This window comes from Harpia harpyja, chromosome 15 (assembly GCF_026419915.1).
Source record: "Harpia harpyja isolate bHarHar1 chromosome 15, bHarHar1 primary haplotype, whole genome shotgun sequence".
NCBI lineage: Eukaryota > Metazoa > Chordata > Aves > Accipitriformes > Accipitridae > Harpia > Harpia harpyja.
Window position 1 is genome coordinate 16070300 of NC_068954.1, and position 18430 is coordinate 16088729.

Consider the following 18430-nt stretch of genomic DNA (forward strand, 5'->3'; position numbering starts at 1 on the left):
CTAACTGCTTTCCATGAACGCAGACACAATTCAAGGTGATAATTTTCTTCCCGTTACAGCAAGACTGAAACATATCCCAAAATATATTAAAAAATATATATTTTCCTGAGAGATTGTGCTATATATATCAGAGGTTTACATTTTTGCTGCAATATAAATTACTAATCTCTGAGGGTTTTCCTGTATTCTCCTGAGTGACTGATCAAATGAGGAATGGTTGGTAAATAGTAAAAGGATATGTTAGGTAAACTTCTAAACTCTGTTCCACAAAAGCTTTCTTGGCAAGACACATACACTACATTTCATGAAAGGATCAAGAGGAATGAATATTAAAATGGAAGAAACTGACTTTTCAGCTTTCGTAAAGATGCCACCAGCATGTCTGCAAGAAGAACAGGAGGAAGATCCACCATAGTGATATAGACTGCATCTGTAAGAAGTGACCATTATACTGTGTATATATATTGTACTGTAATACTGCAAGAGGGTTTTAAAAATCTTTCCACTTTATTTTTTTATGCTTATTAATCAGATACCGTTACTTATTGCAGTTGCAACTATGCACTTGTATAAAGCCATAATGTTGAAGTTTATATCATTCATATACGTGTATCAAAAGCTGCATGTCAGTGTTCAGCAGCTAGTATAAGTTTGAAGTATATACTAGTTTCAGCTACGTCATCATGGGCAGTCCTGTTTTACCTGTCTAATTGCCTTAATTTAATTTTTTTCCAAGTTTTTTGCCCATTCTCTATTTAAGGAAAAAAGAAGGTTTACCAGCTCTTAGGATGCAATTTTGCTTTGTGGCAGAAAAAATAGTGCACTATTTTTACACCTAGTAAGTATATCAATGTCAGCCTCTTTTGAATGTATAGCGACTGGTTTTAAGGGTGGAGAAGTGTTGGTTACAGAAACAATGTCTGATACCATTGGAATTACTAGACCATTTGCTCGTACATGTAACTGCTCATCCAGCCCTTTTTACAAACCTCAATATTAGTTACTGACTTATATTAACCCTCATTAAGTGCTACGAAACTTCATTTTGCCTTGTTTTTGCATACTCTCCTAGATGTGTTTTTTATTTCTGGAAAAAAAGAATCTGTGACTATTTTTACATTTCACGACACAATATCAGAGGACTGTCACAAACTTTAAGAAAAGTAAAACATACTGTAGATGTATTTTAAAATTTTAAATCTGGTTCTCTAGCACATAGCTATAGGTATAGATAAGTATTTTGGTAGTGTGTTTTGAGAACTGATAGCTGGGAAGAAAGGGCCTCAGAGGCACTTAATCTGACTTTTTTTTTTTTTTTAAAACTTGGGAGTTGTACAAAAAAATATAATTTATGTGGACTCATTCATGATGTGTTCATAATTATCCCAGAAAATGCATGTTTTATACAACTACAGTATGCGATGTTAAACATATTGACAGTAAAAAATGTAGTCTCCTATTTGGTCTCTTTATATATATAAATATATATATATATTTAAAATATATATATATAAAAATATTGTGTGGGAGTGCAGTAATTTAAAATATGATCTAACACTTCAATGAAGGAGGACATTTCACTTTAAAATTTTGTTTGTTTGTTTTTGTTTTTTAAAGAGTGTTGAAATGTTTGGAAGGATAGGACCATGATTTATTTAACACTATCATGAAAGGTGGACTTGGAAACACTGAAATACTGAAAATTAATAAATATATTTACATTTTGTAACCTCTACTACAGTTCAGCTTAACAGAGCCAGAATGTATTCAGTCTTCTATTTATGCACTGGCAAAGTAAGATGTTGTGAGTTCTTAAGTTCAGAACTAAAACTTTCAGATCATTTCTGTTAGGTATTATAACCCAGCGCACAGCTACAGTGTTTTTTCCCTGCTTGTTTTGATTTACAGAAGTACGGTATATTTTTAGGCAATACAGATTTGCGTAGAGTACAACATTAAAAATGTATACAGTAAAACTGTTTCCATTCACTGAATGCATAAATATTTTATATATATATATAAAAAAATGTTACATTGTGGGAAGTTCTATCCTTTTCTGAATTGGAGAATATTATATATATATTTTTAAATAAACTATTTGAGTAAGGTAAAATAGTTCCTGAACTTGAGAAGCTGGTAATTAATTGAAATATTTAAATATCTAGGCAACTATTGCGGCAGATATGGTAAAGGCAAGGGTTGCTCAAAAGGAAGCCAAGGAAAGACTGTGTGGAGGAAGCATAGACTCCAAGGGAGCTATTTTGGCAAGCCATCAGGTGCTGGGGCTGGATCTGTTGCACTTTCTCTCCTTGGCTTGCCCTCATTCACTGTGAATCCCTGGGGCCCTGTTAAGCCTGACACTTTAGGAGATGTACTGTATTACAGTATTTACTAGCCACAGTTTATACACTCTATACTTGTACAATTAGTTGTTAGCTATACATACAGCAGGCTGTATTGAGATGGTATCATAGAATGATATGGGCTGATAGGGAGCACTGGAGGTCCTCTGGTCTGACCTCTACCTCAAAGCAGGGCTAACTTAGCGTAGGTTCCTCAAGGCTTTTGAGTTTTTAGTGCCTCTAGGGATGGAAGTATCATAGCACTCCTCCGTTCTCCTTCATGCAATTTGTCCCAAAACAAAGGAACAGCGTGGGCTGTGTTGAGCTGTAATGTGGAGATCATTTGGCCAATGGTATGATGTGCACAAACCTTGTTTTGTACCCAGGACACAAAAGGCAAAGCTGCTCTTCTGTTCTTCTCGCTTATCCTTCTGCTCAAGACAGAGCTTTCATCTGCTGATCTATGGAATGCAAAGAACTCTTAAACATTAGTTCCTGGAGACTGTTGTTTCCTTATTGTCCAGTGGTAGGTAAGCTTTTAAAATTTTTGAGAAGAGCATATTCCTGAATGAAGGAATATTTGTCTTAAAGTCACTGACATTTAAACACTATTTTTGTAACAGGGCTGTCCCAGCAAACAGGACATTTTTATGGCCTAGATAACTTTATCTATAAAAATTCTCTCATTGCAAGTCCTTTTGTTTCACAAGAGTAAACAAATAGCATAGCCAAGTTCCAAATTAACCTTCTGGAAAAATCAGGGGTCAAACTTGGAGCCAGAAGCTTAAGATGCTTGTACGGAAGTTGCTCCTTGGTTCCCATCCAAGAGCTCACCAGCACGGAAGCTGGACAGGAAGACCCCATTGGAGTTAACGTGTCAGTTGTCACAAAGACCTTTCTGCAAGGAGATTTCCACTTCTCTCCTAGTTGTGTACTGCAGTTTCCTGCTTCTAGTGGTTCCTGCCAAAGCTCAAACCGTCACAGTGCTGCCAGGAATCCAGCACCAAGTCTGCATACTGAAGGAAACTCTGTGGTTCTTGTGCTTCTTGGCATGGTTGATGCTGTAACCAAAACATGACATGGACCATAGAACCACGTAGGACTTGGAGACATGCAAGAGGCTCAAGTATCATGGCAGGCAGTGACAGTGGCCAAATTTAAAACATGACTGAAGTTTCACTGCAAGTGTCTAAATCTCTTACTAATTCTGTTGAAGACACTGAACCTCCCACATTTTTGACAGGCATTCAGTGGCTCTCTGAAGTCACCAAGGCCAGGAAAGCTGCTGCTAGAAATTATATGCTTTGTCTCTTTAGTTTCTCAGGCAGTGTCACATGATCATTCGAAATTTGAGCATTTGCGTTTATAATCTTACAAGGTATTAGTTTCCCATCTAGTTTTGAGAGAATCATTCTTGGAAGAGGATTTACATATCTTGGTCTCAAGTGCCTTCACCCATCCTGTGCTCGTGAGGTCGTATTGAGATGCTGCTGTGAAAAGGGGGAACTTGTATGAAAACAAACTTCTTACCTGCATTGCTCTTACAAACTCTTACCACCTCTTTATTCTAAGGCAGGAGAACATAACAGTCCATGGTCCAGTTCAGGGAATTGGAGTATTTCAGTCTTCTCTGCATTCCTGGATAGTTTGCCTCAGCATTCATGTTAAAATAGTGATAATTTATTTTTTCGCAGAATCATAGAGTATCTCGAGTTGGAAGGGACCCATAAGGATCATCAAGTCCAACTCCCTGCTCCTTGCAGGAGTACCTAAAACTAAACGATATGACTAAGAGCAACATCCAGACGCTCCTTGAACTCCAACAGGCTTGGTGCCTTTTCAGTGCATTACAGTTGATTATGGACTATCATCTCTGCACATACTACACTTAAAAAATAACAAATGTTTTCAATTTAGAGATGATCCTATTACCTTCTTCTGGGATTATGAGCACCCCATGGATCATGAAGTTTTGCCTACTGCTTTGAAGTATCCCTCATGAGAATGGGAAGGAGTTTTCTTTTGGATCTCCGTAAAAGATGTTGATGGAGTGGTTCTGAAAGTAATTCATGTTCTTTGTTGAAGTTGCCTGTAAAGTGGACAATGATGTACTCGGACACGCTCATCTGAGAAGTAAGACAAGTCTACTGAGATATATGTGGCAGAAAAGAACACTGCATCTAAGCACATCGAGTCTAGGTCTCCCCAGAAACTACTGCAATGAGTGGAAAAGCGCACCATAAAACCATAGCTCCAAGAAGCGGGGACTCAGAGGAACTGTAATTTATTAGCATAGGGATGCTAATTAACAGGCCTTGTTATGAAGATAGGGGTTTTGAATCTTTGCTCCTTTGTAGGCAGGAAGCATTGTTTTATAAGGGTAAGAAAGTCAAGTTACTACCCGATACTTGCTATTCCAAGTGTGAGCTAGATTTGACCACTGCTGCTTTTGCTCCAGTAATCTTACAGAAGCTCCAGGATTAAAGTGGCCTTGCAAAATGAAAGGCACGGTGAGAGGTAGCAAAATTACAAAGTTATAAGTGTACATCGTCCTGCATACCTTAAAGAAATCTGGAAAGACACATCTTTACCCTGAAAAGCAAGGGCAGAGAGTGCAGCAGCAACTGCATGTCCCTGCAACCCTTTTTAGGTTGCAGGAGGAGCAGCTATGGAAACATGCTTTCACAGCCAAGGAAACTGTATGTGATGCTTCAGTCGTATCACCCCATTTTGAGGTCTAGGCCTTAAAGGTTTGTTCAGAGATGTGAACCTACTTGTATGTATAGTCTTATAGTGTCATGTCCCAGTGTGCCTCTTGGGTCATCCAGTTCTTGTCATTTGTCATCACCCTTGTTAAGCTTTTGGTTTTTTTTTTTTTTTGCCCAGGATGCTGTTGCATCACTTGGTAAGCATGGTCACCTGATGAGAAGTACATCAAGCTTGTGGGATCACTGCGAATCCTCTTCTTTTCCTTTGGCTTGCCAACTGCTTAGACTTTAAGCACTGAATTGCCATGTTAGCAATGTATCTTGGATATGTGCTACTTTTTATTAACGAGTGAATCGGAGGAAACATTTTTGGAGGTGTCCAAGATACGTAATAACTGTTTTAAGGCTGAAGGAGCCAGGAACCCCACTGTCTGAACCCTTTTTCACATTCGCTGGCCCTAGCATTGTCTCTTACCTCAGCTGTGTTCTATTTTTCAAACAGCTGAAAAATTTTTCAGCTCTCTAAGCTGATCTTGTAGCTAGGCGCAGCTTCAGGGCTTGCATCTACTTGCTGGATCCCATGGCCTCACATGTCTGCGTGATGTTGTACAGCATATTACAACCCCTATGTACTGGGGGCCAACTGAGGTTCAGCAGGATCTGTGTAGCCACTTGTCTGCCCTGGAGCGATGGAAGGACTTGATACATACAGTAAGGAAGCTCCCCTATGTGCTTCGTATACCGTTCAGAGCAACAGCAGTGGGAGTTTTATTACTGGGAAGGTGGGCATACGTGCAAGCTTAAAACAAACATCAACACTGAGAGAGGAAAATACCCTTGAGCTCAGAGAGACCATGGGGACTATAAGTCGTGCTGACAGCGCATTTCAGGGAAAACAAAATCTCTCAAGTCACTGTCTTGCAAGTCAGCCCAGTGAAATCTGTATGTAGTCAGTTGCTCAACGGTGAAGAATTTCTTTACAGTAATTCGGTAACTTAAAATACGCTTTACACAAGCTCAATTTGTGCTTCATTAGAGTCATGATTTACATGACAGAGGGGACACTGAGGCATAGGAAACGTGTTCTTCTATTTACACTTTTCATACAGTGTGAGAGAGGTCAGCATCTTGGTACTGCTGGCCAAAGCCTCCAAATTCAAAAGCAGAAATCTTGTTCATCCCGGAGTAGGCATATACACAGATGACTTGCAATTACAATAAGGTGGTAAGTAGAATTTATTTTCAGCCTGGAGCCATGTTACTATTTAATTTGAATCATAATCATTGTTAGCTAACTGTTCTTGGCACGTTTTAGGCTAGTGCAGGTTCTGTCCTTCAAATTAGTTTCCAGAATACTTGACAGATAAAACAAGATGCCCTCTTAAATCTCCCTTCCTGTGAGCCAGTAACACTGCATCGTACACAGAAGTACTTGTTCAGGCTACTGACAGTTGAAGACAGCTATGAGCTAAAATAATGAAAACAGGGCATGAACAAAATTATGACAATTATTTAAATTGTCCTTTAGGTATCCCCAACTAAATTTCATCAAGAGTATCATGTAGTGTAAAAAACTTCTTATTTTACCCTGGTCCAAAGGCTGAATTTTTTTTCAAGACAGAGATGGTGCTTGCCTCAAACCACTTCCAAGGTAGAATGGAATAGTTGACACCTTTATCTTGAAGATGTCCATATGTCCATCTTGCCATCAGGCAGGAAACACCTGAGGTCCATCAGGACTCAGGTCTGTGAGACTGCCAAGGTCTTGCAATTGGATCCAGCACAAGTGATGAGCTGGCAGGTTCTTGAGGTGATGTTTATTGTGGCTCCCAGATGCCTATTTGACATCAACGGCCATCATCTCTGAGAACTCTTTTAAGTATTTTGGAGAACTCTAGCTCAAAGTCAAGCAAATTAAATTCAGTACAAACCAAGAAGTTAATAACATCCTATTTTAAGTTATTTTTCAGCTTCCTCACACTCCAAATTGGGATATCCTTAGACCATTATTAGTGATGAAGGCAACATTTCATGTTCTGCTTCATACATAAATATGAATCTCAAGTATTGAAGGAATGAAGGAAGGGAATGGAACAAACCAGCCTGAAAAGAACTAGCAGGGAAGGAATAATTATTTATCATCATAGAAACTACAGGGCTGGGAAACTACCTCATTTGAGTTTATCTCCACATCTGTGTAGCTTTTAATTTATAATAATATAATTCTTCCTGTTGGCTCTGAGGTGTTCTGGGTTTTTTTCCCTATTACATATGTCCTTAAATGCATAATGATTGGTGGAGGAAGAGTAATTTTACCTCATTTAAAGGAGTGAACGAAGGCTTTTTAAAAGTTGTAAGCTGTTTGGGACTTTTTAGCTGTGAATGACTTTCTCCAAAGAGTCAAACTGCTCTAAAATCCAGCTTCTGAGCTCCGGCAGTTGAGGTGTGTGTCCACCTGCCCACCCCACTCCTTTCTCTCCTGTTTTAATAGATCAGATTAGCAGAACCAGGTTAGGGAGCACCTACGTGCACAATGTAAGCCAGTGGAACAGGCTGAGGGGTCAGACAGGGACAGGGACTTGCGAGCAGTCCAAGCAGTAACATCTTTTGCTGGATTAGGGTAACACAAAGAAACATACATCTATGTCTGCGTAGTTTCACTCTGCGCAAAATGCTAAGTATTACGGAGGCCCGTAGGGTGGGGGAGATGATGGGTTTGCTTTTGCGTATGATGTTCCTGTTCATGGAGGACAGTTGAGAAACAGGCTTTTGGGAAAAGTACACTATACATATCTTCCACTGTCTATACCCGCACTTTCAGACCTGCAACATGCCGTCTCTGGAATCATGTCCTCATGCCTTTTTTTTGGATAGTAAATCTCATCATAAACATTTTCTCTTTCATACTGTTAAACTGAGGGTTGTGGCTAAGTGGAGCTGGTAGCTTATCTGTTACCAAATGCAGTCATAGTTCATCATATCCATAGCTGGAGATATTTGGGGTTATCCAGTAGACTGTACTAGAATTCAGATCTTGTCTTTTCACAGGCAAGAAAACTCGTACTTTTTGAAAGCCCGGACAGGACCCACACTTGACCAGCCAGGACAGGAAAGGCAATGTTACCTTGTGAGCATGTTGTGAACTGCTGCAGTCAGACACCGAGTGTGTAATTCAGCACTTGCACAGGATCTGGGAAGGGAGAGGCATTACTTCCAGCCCTCTGGATAAAAGTTGCTTGCTGGCTTACACACCCTGCAATAAACCCAAGATGCTTTCCCTGCCCATCTTTGGTCCGCTGCTGCATTACGCAGCAAGCAACTCACTTGTGTCTGCCCTGATACTGCTGAATGACAAGTTTAACAAGATTTATCCTCCCCGTGTATCTTGTCTAAAGCTATTGCCTCTAATCCAGCTAAGAAGATTATGGTTTACGTACTGGAAAACCACAGGCTCTATGCTTTTGTGGGCCTTGCCCAGGACTTGAGCATATGTCAGCCTGACAAAAGTGAAAGAAATTATTCTCTGGGGGGAAAAAAAGTGTGTAAAACTATTTACTGCTGCCTTCTGATTTGTTCCATATCTCTTGCAGCTTGAATGAGAACTCATGGTCCAGCTTTCCAAGTCCACAAAATTACTTTACCTTAAGCTTGTGAATTACCCAGCTTTGTTTCTTTTCCTCAGTCTCTTTTTTTCCACAGGTTTCTACGATGATTTATTCGAAATATGTTAAGTAACCTGTAAAGAACTTTTCTTAAATGTGTTTTCAGCGTCTTATGATGAAAAAAAACAACTTGAAGTGCTGATCCTCAAACCGAGAATAGAGTGTCTTCATCATTTTGCTGCACTATCACTCAGGAGTATGAAAGATGTCAGTAACAGAGAGGATTTGGACTCTACAAATCTTTCTCTATCAAGAAGAGGCTTTAATTAAAAAAAAGGAGATGAGAAGTGTGGTTTTTTCCTTTTAAGATGCTGGAGGTCTTCAGCATTTTACAGGTTAATATACAGCCTGATGCTTCAAATATTAAGGTGAAATCTGCCCATTAATGACCTGCAATGAATATTTAATTTTCTCTCCATATATGGAAACAGAATAAAAAATTAAATGTAATGCAAATGAACTGCCATGAAGAATAGCGTTTATTAATATGACCTGGAAAATGTATCACATGCCTCCTACCACCATTTAGACCACTTCAGATATTTTACACAGCTTTAGTAAAATCATAACAGGACCTTTACAGTTACTCTCTCAACCAACAGAGAAACAGTTACACATTTTATTGGAGCAGTAAAAAATCCTCATTTTTGAACTTGCTCTCAATAATATGAGATACGTGAAATCGTATGTCCACAGACATACCTCTTCCTACCCCTTCCCGCCCTAAAATCAGAGTTTACAAAGCAGGTATGTTTTCTGACAGTGAAGGTCTCGGTCTGAGTGCAGGGTGTACGCTGGCGGAAACATCTGCATTTGCAGATCCCACTCTTCCGCAAGAGTCCAATGATTTAGCATGTTGCAAGGAAAACCTGCCTCAAATGTAGTCAATGCAGTCCTCCCATAGTTTTCAAGGGTGCCAGCACCAAGGATTGCCTTGGTTTTAACAGCAATACTGTAAGAACTCTTTTGAAAAGGCGTATCTTTTCATTTTGGAGAACATAATGAGAATTGAAGGCAAGCTGTATGATTAGTTCTGTAACTTTTGGTTGGAAAGGCATTACTTCCAAAAAAAATCCCCCATTAACAGTTCTCAACAATATCCTTTTCCCTTTTTTAATATACCTACTACAAATTGATTAGAATCTCAAAAGACTTAAATTTTTACTTTAATGTTCTTCAGCATGGACAGGCTGAAAACTAACAAAGCACAGAACAGTATCATCAAAACCCAGTCACCATTGGAGACGAGTCTGCTATGATGCATCAAGCTGTACATGTAAAGGGGTCACTGTCAGTATGGACTGCATTTGGGGATTCTGGGTATCAGTTCAGGAACTTTGGCTCAAACACAACTTTTAACTCTGTTAGTCAAAGTTTCATCAATTCCTATACGCTCTAGTCTCTGCTGTTCCCAAAACTGTATGTTCAGTGAATGAGAGCTCAGGTTGAAAAAGAAGAATTCATAGTTGAGTTTTTGCTCATATCCTAATAAAAACTGGGTATTTTGAAGAAAGTGACCATGGGTATCCTGTATCAGCTGTATAAATTGTACTATTTAAGTGTTGCATGTAAGCACTACAATCCCAACTGGGTTTGTGACTTAGTAAAACACATTCAGAACCTTATTTTGGATTAGGCCTTGACTTAGATTTTCTTCATCCTAAAATACAGATAGTTAATGTCTAACTAATTGAGTTGCCTGCAGGAAGACGACAAACATCTGTTGTTTTTCAAACTTGCAGCAGATGCAGAAAGATGAGTTGGTATGTTGGTGCAAAATTGGTCTTGTGTAACTGAAGAAAATTGCTTATATGTAACCAGAAAATACTGAAGTGATACAATAATATATGAACATCTAAATATGAAATACCGTGTTCATTTAGTAAAAAAAGTCCAGAGAAAATGTGATATCAGTGAAACTTGTCTTAAATGACCAATAAAAATATGCTGCTTAAATTAAGTATCTTATCAGACTTATTTCTAAGAGAAAATAAGCATGACTCTACTAATTATGCTTAGGGATAAATACTAGGCTTAAGAGAGAGCGAGCTTCCTCAACCTTTGTTCTGTTGTTTAAGCTTAATTATATCAGGGGTTTTTTGATGGTAACTATGTTGTGTGCTGATGAGTGTCTTCTAATCAGTCTTTTTAGTTTTCCTGTAGTGAAGGATTGTGGCTGTGACCCAAATATTGAGAATAAGCATGGTTATGAAACGGATGAGAACTAAAAGGGAAAAAAAAATCTTGTAAGCATAAATCCAAAAGAATCAACTGCTGTCATTTTCAGAATACACATTGTTTTGTAAACCTTCACTGGTGTAAAAACAGGCTGGTTCCCATTCTGCAACTCTTTTAAATCAATTAGTTTAAATTACCATGTTCAGGAACCCAGAAATTCTCAAAGTAAATGTAGCAGAGAAGAGCATTTAGCACTTGTGAGTGGTATCTGAAAATAATACACTACAGTACCTTTAATTCCTTTGTGACAAAACCAGGAGAATAGTACAAGTTTGAGTAGCCTCATATAAATTTATATTTACACCTAAAATTAAACTTGGGAGCCGCAGCTCATGTGCCCTTTATAGTTGCGTGTGTTGTTTATAATAAAAGGATTATTCTCTACTGCCGTCTGTTAAGTTTAGACTTTAGGGAGACAGGAAATACTTGTATCTGTCAGATTTTAATGAGAGGAAATCTGACAACTGAGAAAAAAAGCAGTTTTTCAGTATCTTGATTAACTTTCAGATTTTTTTTAAACCAAAATAAGCATAGTATCTCTACCTGTGAGACCACAATTTGAAGTATAGCTATATCTAATATCCATTTGGTAAACAGAATATACACAGAAATGTACACAAAACTTTGTTTCAGATATGTGCAATACTTGACAGTTTCATACATGCCTCTGAAATCAAGATGAACATGCCAAAGTGTTCAGTGTTAGAAGTTAACTGGAAACCTTTTCCATTAGAACAGCACGGTATCAATGTTTGCTGCCATCTCTTCCATGTTCCAAAGTGTATTGTGCTTTATTTTAAAAAGCAGCTTTAACCAGAGCCAGCTTTACTTTCAAGAGCCAGCTTTTTACTTTCATGGTGTTTTTCTCCCTTCCTCCCTCCCCTCAATATACTTCTGCTTTTAATCAGGCTAAGTGGGTAGCTGTGGGTGAACTGGACTTGATAACTGACCTGGACTAAATTTCTGCATGTGCATTATGCTGATTTTTTGGTGATCCAGTTAACTGCATGTCCCCAAAACTCTTACTCCGGCAAAGAGAAACCAGCAAGCATGGGGGTGAGAATATTGATTGAAAAGGGGACTTCCTTTGCCAGTGAAAGAGCAACTTGAACTGCTTGTAAAATTAGAGCCTTATTGTGCTGCAGAGGACTGCTTAAAAATAAATAAATCATTCATGTGATGTTTCTGATGAAATACCAGTTTTGAACAAGGATCCACCAAATAAAGTACAATGTGATTTTGTTACTGTTCTTACATCTACCAAGTCCTGATTTTGAACCATTTATTGAAAAATCTGCTGCACTCCTTAGGTCTTTCAGTTTTGTCAGGATGGTAAGAAGCTGTTCAGTAAATTTGCTTTGTAATGAAATCAGCTGCGAATTATATATTTTAAGCCAGTTTTTTGTGAGTTTCTTACCAGCGCACCATTTCATTTTCAGCCTGCCATAACCTTTCTGAATGTTGTGCCTAAAACAATTCATATACTAAGCTGAACTTTAAATAGTTTTCTGGAAGAACTTTTTAATGCACAAACCCCACAGTAAGAAAAGGAAACACTTACTATTTGAAAAACTATCACTCAATTATTACAGATTTTTAAAGTTGTATTTTACTAAATTTATTTATTTATGTATTTAAATATTAAAGATTTTTAATGCTTTATTCTGCTATTTTCATAATTAATTTTGTAGTGCTTTTGCCTTTTGAGAAAGATAATGGCTTTTGGACCACTTGTCACCACATGATAAGCATAAGCAGGTTTTGTTGTTTTCTCTGGGTATTTGACTGACTTGTAACCCTGTGCTACTTTTTTAGCAGTAACTCCTTCCCTCACTGTGCTAACCCAGCAGGTTCATGGTTCGTTCTTCTGAGAGCAGGTAACTGCTTTTACAAAACAGCTAAAAACTACCATGGCAGCTGTTATCTTGGAAAGGCAGGCAATTCCATACTTTACTCACCTGCGAGATCATTTGTAGTCATTACAGTTGTAACTATTCTTGCTGTAAATTGAATGAATTCTGATTAGTGGAGAAGATACGACACATTTATACCTTCAAACAATGATGAAATGTCTATCTTTTAATAGAGGATAATCTTGCATGAAAATATACATCTTATAGACATTCCCACTTTCAGTGCATCCACTCTTCACTATTTTAGCTCCAGAGATCAAGCTCTCAAATCTGAGTGACACTGTCTTAAGGGTCTTTTTTAATGAGAAAATCACTGATAAAATTAGAATTTTTGTATCTATCTATCTCACTAGATTGGATGTGGTCAGAGTTTAATGCTTCTTTTTCTGTTCAGCCCCCTCCTTCAGTAGCCGATACTCAGCCTCACCCCCAAACTGAGCCTCACCCACAATCGAGTTAGCATGACTTAACCATTGTGAATGTTCACACGCATGCTTTTAGGCTTCTGCAAATATGAGGAATTCAGCTTTCCTTCCCACAACAAATCTAAATGTTAATTATTTCACATTGCAGCAGACTAAAACCATTTACAAAGTTATTGCTATCGTTCAGTGAACATACCACAACTTCTAATTATTGACTTAAAAACATTTGTTTCACAGGGAAATTGATCCAGCACCACTATGTTTTACAGTAAGAATATTTTAAACAAGTTTTGTGAGTGTGACAAAGGCACTTCTGACAAATAGCTGTAGAACCGTTCGTGCAGACCACTAGGTAATTAACACATGAACTGCACAAATCGCTGTTCTTGGTACGTTCTTAAATTCTCCTCTGTTGAGAAATGTATTTACATGTAGTCATGGAGTTAAAGGTATTCAGCATTAAGCATGTATTTATTTGCAGATGACTTTTCAGAATTAGCATTGTCTGATTGTCTGACTCAAAATTTAGTGCCTTTTCATGCTGGATCACTAGTAATTTTATTAAATCATAGAACATTGAAATCTTTTCTTCATAAAGACACTCTTTCAGTTATTTCAACTCTATCAGGCTCCCTTGACCATATTTGCATGTTTTCTAAGTCAAAGTCTCATTGTGACTGAGCTGGTGTCAATGATAAAAGTTGATTTCAAAAGACTGTGTGGTATCTGAGACTCAGAAGTCGGCACTAAGGGAAACTACATTAGGCAAGATTTTTACCTACTATGATTGAGTAAAGACCTATTGAAAGAGGCATTAGGAGGAGATATGGCTTTAAAAAAGGAAAACTCAGTGCTTCACACCAGGTTGCCCATAGCTTACTTGCACAGGTATATGCAGACATACTCCAGGTCAAGGCGCTCACTTGTCCGGAATCTTTTGTCTGCCAGAGACACCGCAGCTGAGCCAGCTTACTGGCTGCACTGATGAGTGTGCACAAATTCTGAAAAGCAGGTAAAAAAAGAGAAAGAACCTCTGCCATTGTATTATCCGAGTATTTAGCTTATGGCTGTTAGTATGTAACTTACTAAAACCAGGACTAGCTTTTGCATTTAGAATAAAAAAAAATATGTACTTTTTCCGTATTTGGCAACCCAAGCATTTCAGTTTCTTACTAAGGAACCGCGAAGCAAAAAACTGAAGTTGCCAGAAGCAAGGGACTGATTTCTGAGGTGCTGCCCAGAAAGAAGCTCAAAGAGCACAACAATTGCTGCTGCTGTTGGCAAATGCTTGATAGAGGCAAATACAATAAGAAGCAAAGAAATAAAAAAGCCTCTCAACCTGCTACATAAAACTGTTTATGAAAGTTAGCTAAAATGAGACTGATCTAGTCTAAACAGCAAGGTTGATTCAGACCATCTGTTACCGTTATGTCTGGCAAACTAAACCATAAAAGAATGAGAAAACTGACAAGAATGTGTGGAAAATAAGTCCAATTGGTGGGAAAAAATAATGAAGGGAGCAGACTATTTGTTCTCTGTCATCCTTTAAGGGGGATTTTTCAAAGGCAGCGGGTAGAGGGGTTCTCCACATGGGTCTTTGTGGTGTGCCTGGATTTCCCTTGCAAGTAAGGATCGGCAGCAGGCTTAGAAGCTTTTATCCCTATTTGTATCATCTTTTGCATTAGCAGCTCCAGTTCATCTCAAAATTTAACTTTCTCTCTTCTGACAAAAAGGGCAAAGACCATCTTTAACCTACATAGGGCATTATCAGATGATGTTTTTCTTGCAAAATTCTAGGACTACAGGGAAAAAAAATTGTCAAAGACTTTTAACATTCCCTATTTCAAATGCTTTGACTGATGCTCTATTCTTTTCCTCTCATGTTAAGGGTTTATTAATCGGGATTATGACATTAGGACTAAAGAGGCAATATTTTTTCAACATCTTAAACCGTTGCTAGTTAATTAAGGCACCACAATTAACAGCTTTACCTCAGAACATAACTCTTTTTTCTCCATAGAGTCTCTATTGCCAGTGCCATGTTTTCCAGCTTTCACAGAAGTGAGAACCAGTTATATTTGAAAACTGGTTGGTTGTTCTGAAAGCTAACCTAAATGATGAATTATTCCAAGGACAAATATAAGGAGAGATTTCACTGATAAAAACTTCCAGAAAAAAGTCATTTCATATGAGGACCTAATTTCAAATAATGATGCAGTACTTACCATGGCCAGGTCTATTATCCACTTCCGCAGTGTTAGCATGTACCAGCCCCCTCCCAATCTTATATTATGTTAAGTTTCATAGCACTGAAAATTCTAGCATACCAAAGCTCTCAAAACTGCCTGGGGAATTAGATTTTTTTTTTAAACATCTGGAAATAATCTTATTGAAACTTTATAACAGACTATACAATCTAGATAAAATATATTAAGCACTGGTTGAAACACTAAGTGTTCCTATTTTTCACACTGTCTTTGGCTGAACAGTGCCTGGAGTTTCTCAATAGCGGCTCCAAAGCACATGACTTGAGATTTAAGCCCAAATCCTATTTAAAAAAAAAACAAAACAATACACTGCTGCGTTCATCATGGCAAGTACAATCTGCATGGGTAGGAATCAAAGAAAAAAGACTCATCATTTCCACCCTGCATCTCTAGCAAAGATGTAAATTAAGAATTGCTCTTAGTCCTTACCAGTTGTGGGCCTTCTAAAGCATAGCTACATATAAAGCTTACTTCTTGGAGAGATTTCACTGTGATCCCAGAAATCAGCACGTGAAATGTGGAATGCATGTCGAGAAGTGGCTGAAAACGATTTACAATGGTAGCACAAAACAAACAATGACATAGCTGCTATGCAGAGAACTACCAAACAAGCTACATAAACCAAAATTCCCAGATTTCAAAGGATACATGACTGCATAAAACAAAGCTCGTTTCATGTGTCCACTGAAACGCAGAATAAACAAAAGGAGAATGACATCTGAAATAAATAAAAGATCGCTCGTGACAGAAGGGAGAGAGGGGGCCCAAATGTAATCCTAGACAGTACCATTGGGCACCATGTCTGCGGAAACTGCTTTCTTACAGGTTTTGTCTCTCAAATTTGACTGATGTCCAAAACACTGCAAGCTCCAAAATGACGCTTTTCGTAAAGAGTCTGGAGCGTTTATAGTGTTTCTCTCCCACCTGGAGTCACTGGATAAAGGATGAGCTTACACTGCAACTCCACCGTATGTGTATTAATTAGATCTTTCTCCTCTACCTGACCATCTATTTTCATAAAATTTGTAAGAATTCAATTATATTTGAGACGTTCATTCCCTCTTGCCCCCAACTCCAGCTAGAATTGGTTTATGGATTCACATCACTGCAGTGGAGTACTGTACCTATGTGCAGAGCCTTGGAGTGCTGAGTGAGCCCTGCTTTATTTCCAAAACATGGCTTAAAAAAATTACCTTGTGTAATGATGATGGGATATTCCAGGTATGTCTGCAGAGGGTAACCATAATAGATCTGGTACCTCAGGAACACAAGGAAGCTGAACAGAAAGACACAAAACAGCGTGACTGCACAAAGGGACAGGACAGCTCCTTCACAACTTCTTTTTCCTGCTTTGGTTGTGCCGAAAGGCTCCAGATAGGTGTAGCTGTCAAACTGATCAAACAAATATGAAGACAAAGTGCAAGCATGATGATTCTGTAGTCTATTTTTGTTACCCTCAAATAGAGTAAGAGGTAGAAAGCTGCCCACACTTCTTGTCAAGGTCTTTGTGTCACAGTGTGTAAGGCATAATTTTATTAATTACAACTGATGAGAAAGAAATAAAGGCTTCCAGACCTAGAAGATACCTTCTCTTTGCAATTGCCTCAGCACCTCTGGGATAACTCTGATTTCTTTATTTATGTCTGTAGTCCAATCTATACATTAAGCAAGTTTTACAGGAGTAGAAAACATCTTCCGAGCTGTCTAGACTACGCTGTTACAAGATTGCCCAGTGTAGCCGTACTGGTCAGACTGAGAGCCTGTTCTGAAGTGTACCAAACAAGGGCAATTCTCTTTCCTGCCATCCCACAATATAGTATCTAAAAGGAATTGAACTTTTATCACTTTTTCTTTACTTTCTTCAACTTTCATGCAAGTCCATGGGGTTAGACAGAAACTTCAAGGCTGCAGAGAAAATAGAAAGGTCTCTTAGGGCATAGTTTTTATGTAAGGAAAAATTGATGATTTCTGGCATAGAAAGATGGCTTAAGCAACCGCCTGCCTTGTAAGGAACTGCCTTTTACAGTATTCAGAATTTAAATGCCTGAACTTCCTAGAAGTCTTACTTCTTGTAGAGTCAAATTAGACTCCTTGCCATCAGCACCATGCTTCTGCGTCACTCCTCTGCCAGGTCACTGCATGCTGGCTCTGCAGAGCCATCCCAGTTTGCACCAGTAGGCCCAAAGCTCTCTGCAGCTGGACTCAAAGTCTTTAAAGGCTGCAGGATAAATAGTCCTACTAAATAAACAGTCCCAATAAACATTTCAAAAAAGACTCATTGCAACTCTTCCAAAACAGTTTTGCCCTGAGCAGGTGCAGAACCTGCAGCGGTGTGGGTACTGTGGTTATCACACAGGTGCTGAGGAGGCATTTATGGCTTCTCCATGCTCATCTGAAACATTACTTACGAAGTCTTTTCAGTGCACACCAACACACATCAATGATTTTAAAATGCTACCACCGCTTTTCGGCTGGGGCTGTGCGGTAAGTTACCTCTGCTGGCACTAGAATTTAGCTCACTCTAAGGCGTATTAAGTGTAAACAGCAACAACAGGGGTTCAGTGCCGCGGAGAAACACGGGCAGTGAACAGCCACAGGGCAGACCACGGGATTCCGCACAGCTACGTGCAGAAGGGTGTCTGTACACCTAAGCCTCCGCAGCGCCAGACCGGGCTCGACAGCTGTGCTCCTAGCTGAAGACAAGGCACAGGCGCGTTCAGAAACAACTTGCCATTTTTGTGAGGTGATTTCTCTGAATAAAAAGCCCCTTTTCAGCTTGGTGCTGAGAGCTAGCAGCCATCTGGCTGGATGTTCTGGCCACGTCCATCCCTCTGTTTGGCAACCACAAGGCTCTTCAAGGTATTTTCTCTCACAT

At 38.8% G+C, this 18430-nt stretch overlaps 2 protein-coding genes across 5 annotated transcripts in view; one reads left to right on the forward strand and one right to left on the reverse strand.

Annotated features, from left to right (window-relative positions):
• Positions 1-10668, forward strand: part of ROCK2 (Rho associated coiled-coil containing protein kinase 2) — a 109758-nt gene extending 99090 nt beyond the window's left edge. For all 3 annotated transcript variants that reach the window (XM_052809458.1, XM_052809459.1, XM_052809460.1), the window contains one exon: positions 1-10668. Coding sequence is in view for 1 of the 3 variants with exons in the window: in XM_052809459.1 (XP_052665419.1) it covers positions 1-4 (4 nt within the window). In the remaining 2 variants the exon portion in view is untranslated.
• Positions 9174-18430, reverse strand: part of SLC66A3 (solute carrier family 66 member 3) — a 10941-nt gene continuing 1684 nt past the window's right edge. For both annotated transcript variants that reach the window (XM_052809466.1, XM_052809467.1), the window contains exons 2-7: positions 16749-16831; positions 16204-16273; positions 15514-15571; positions 14169-14289; positions 12909-12950; positions 9174-10936 (exon numbers count right to left, since the gene is read on the reverse strand). In XM_052809466.1, the coding sequence (XP_052665426.1) occupies positions 10848-10936; positions 12909-12950; positions 14169-14289; positions 15514-15571; positions 16204-16273; positions 16749-16831 (463 nt within the window). In that variant the 3' untranslated portion in view covers positions 9174-10847. The remainder of the gene's footprint in view (positions 10937-12908; positions 12951-14168; positions 14290-15513; positions 15572-16203; positions 16274-16748; positions 16832-18430) is intronic.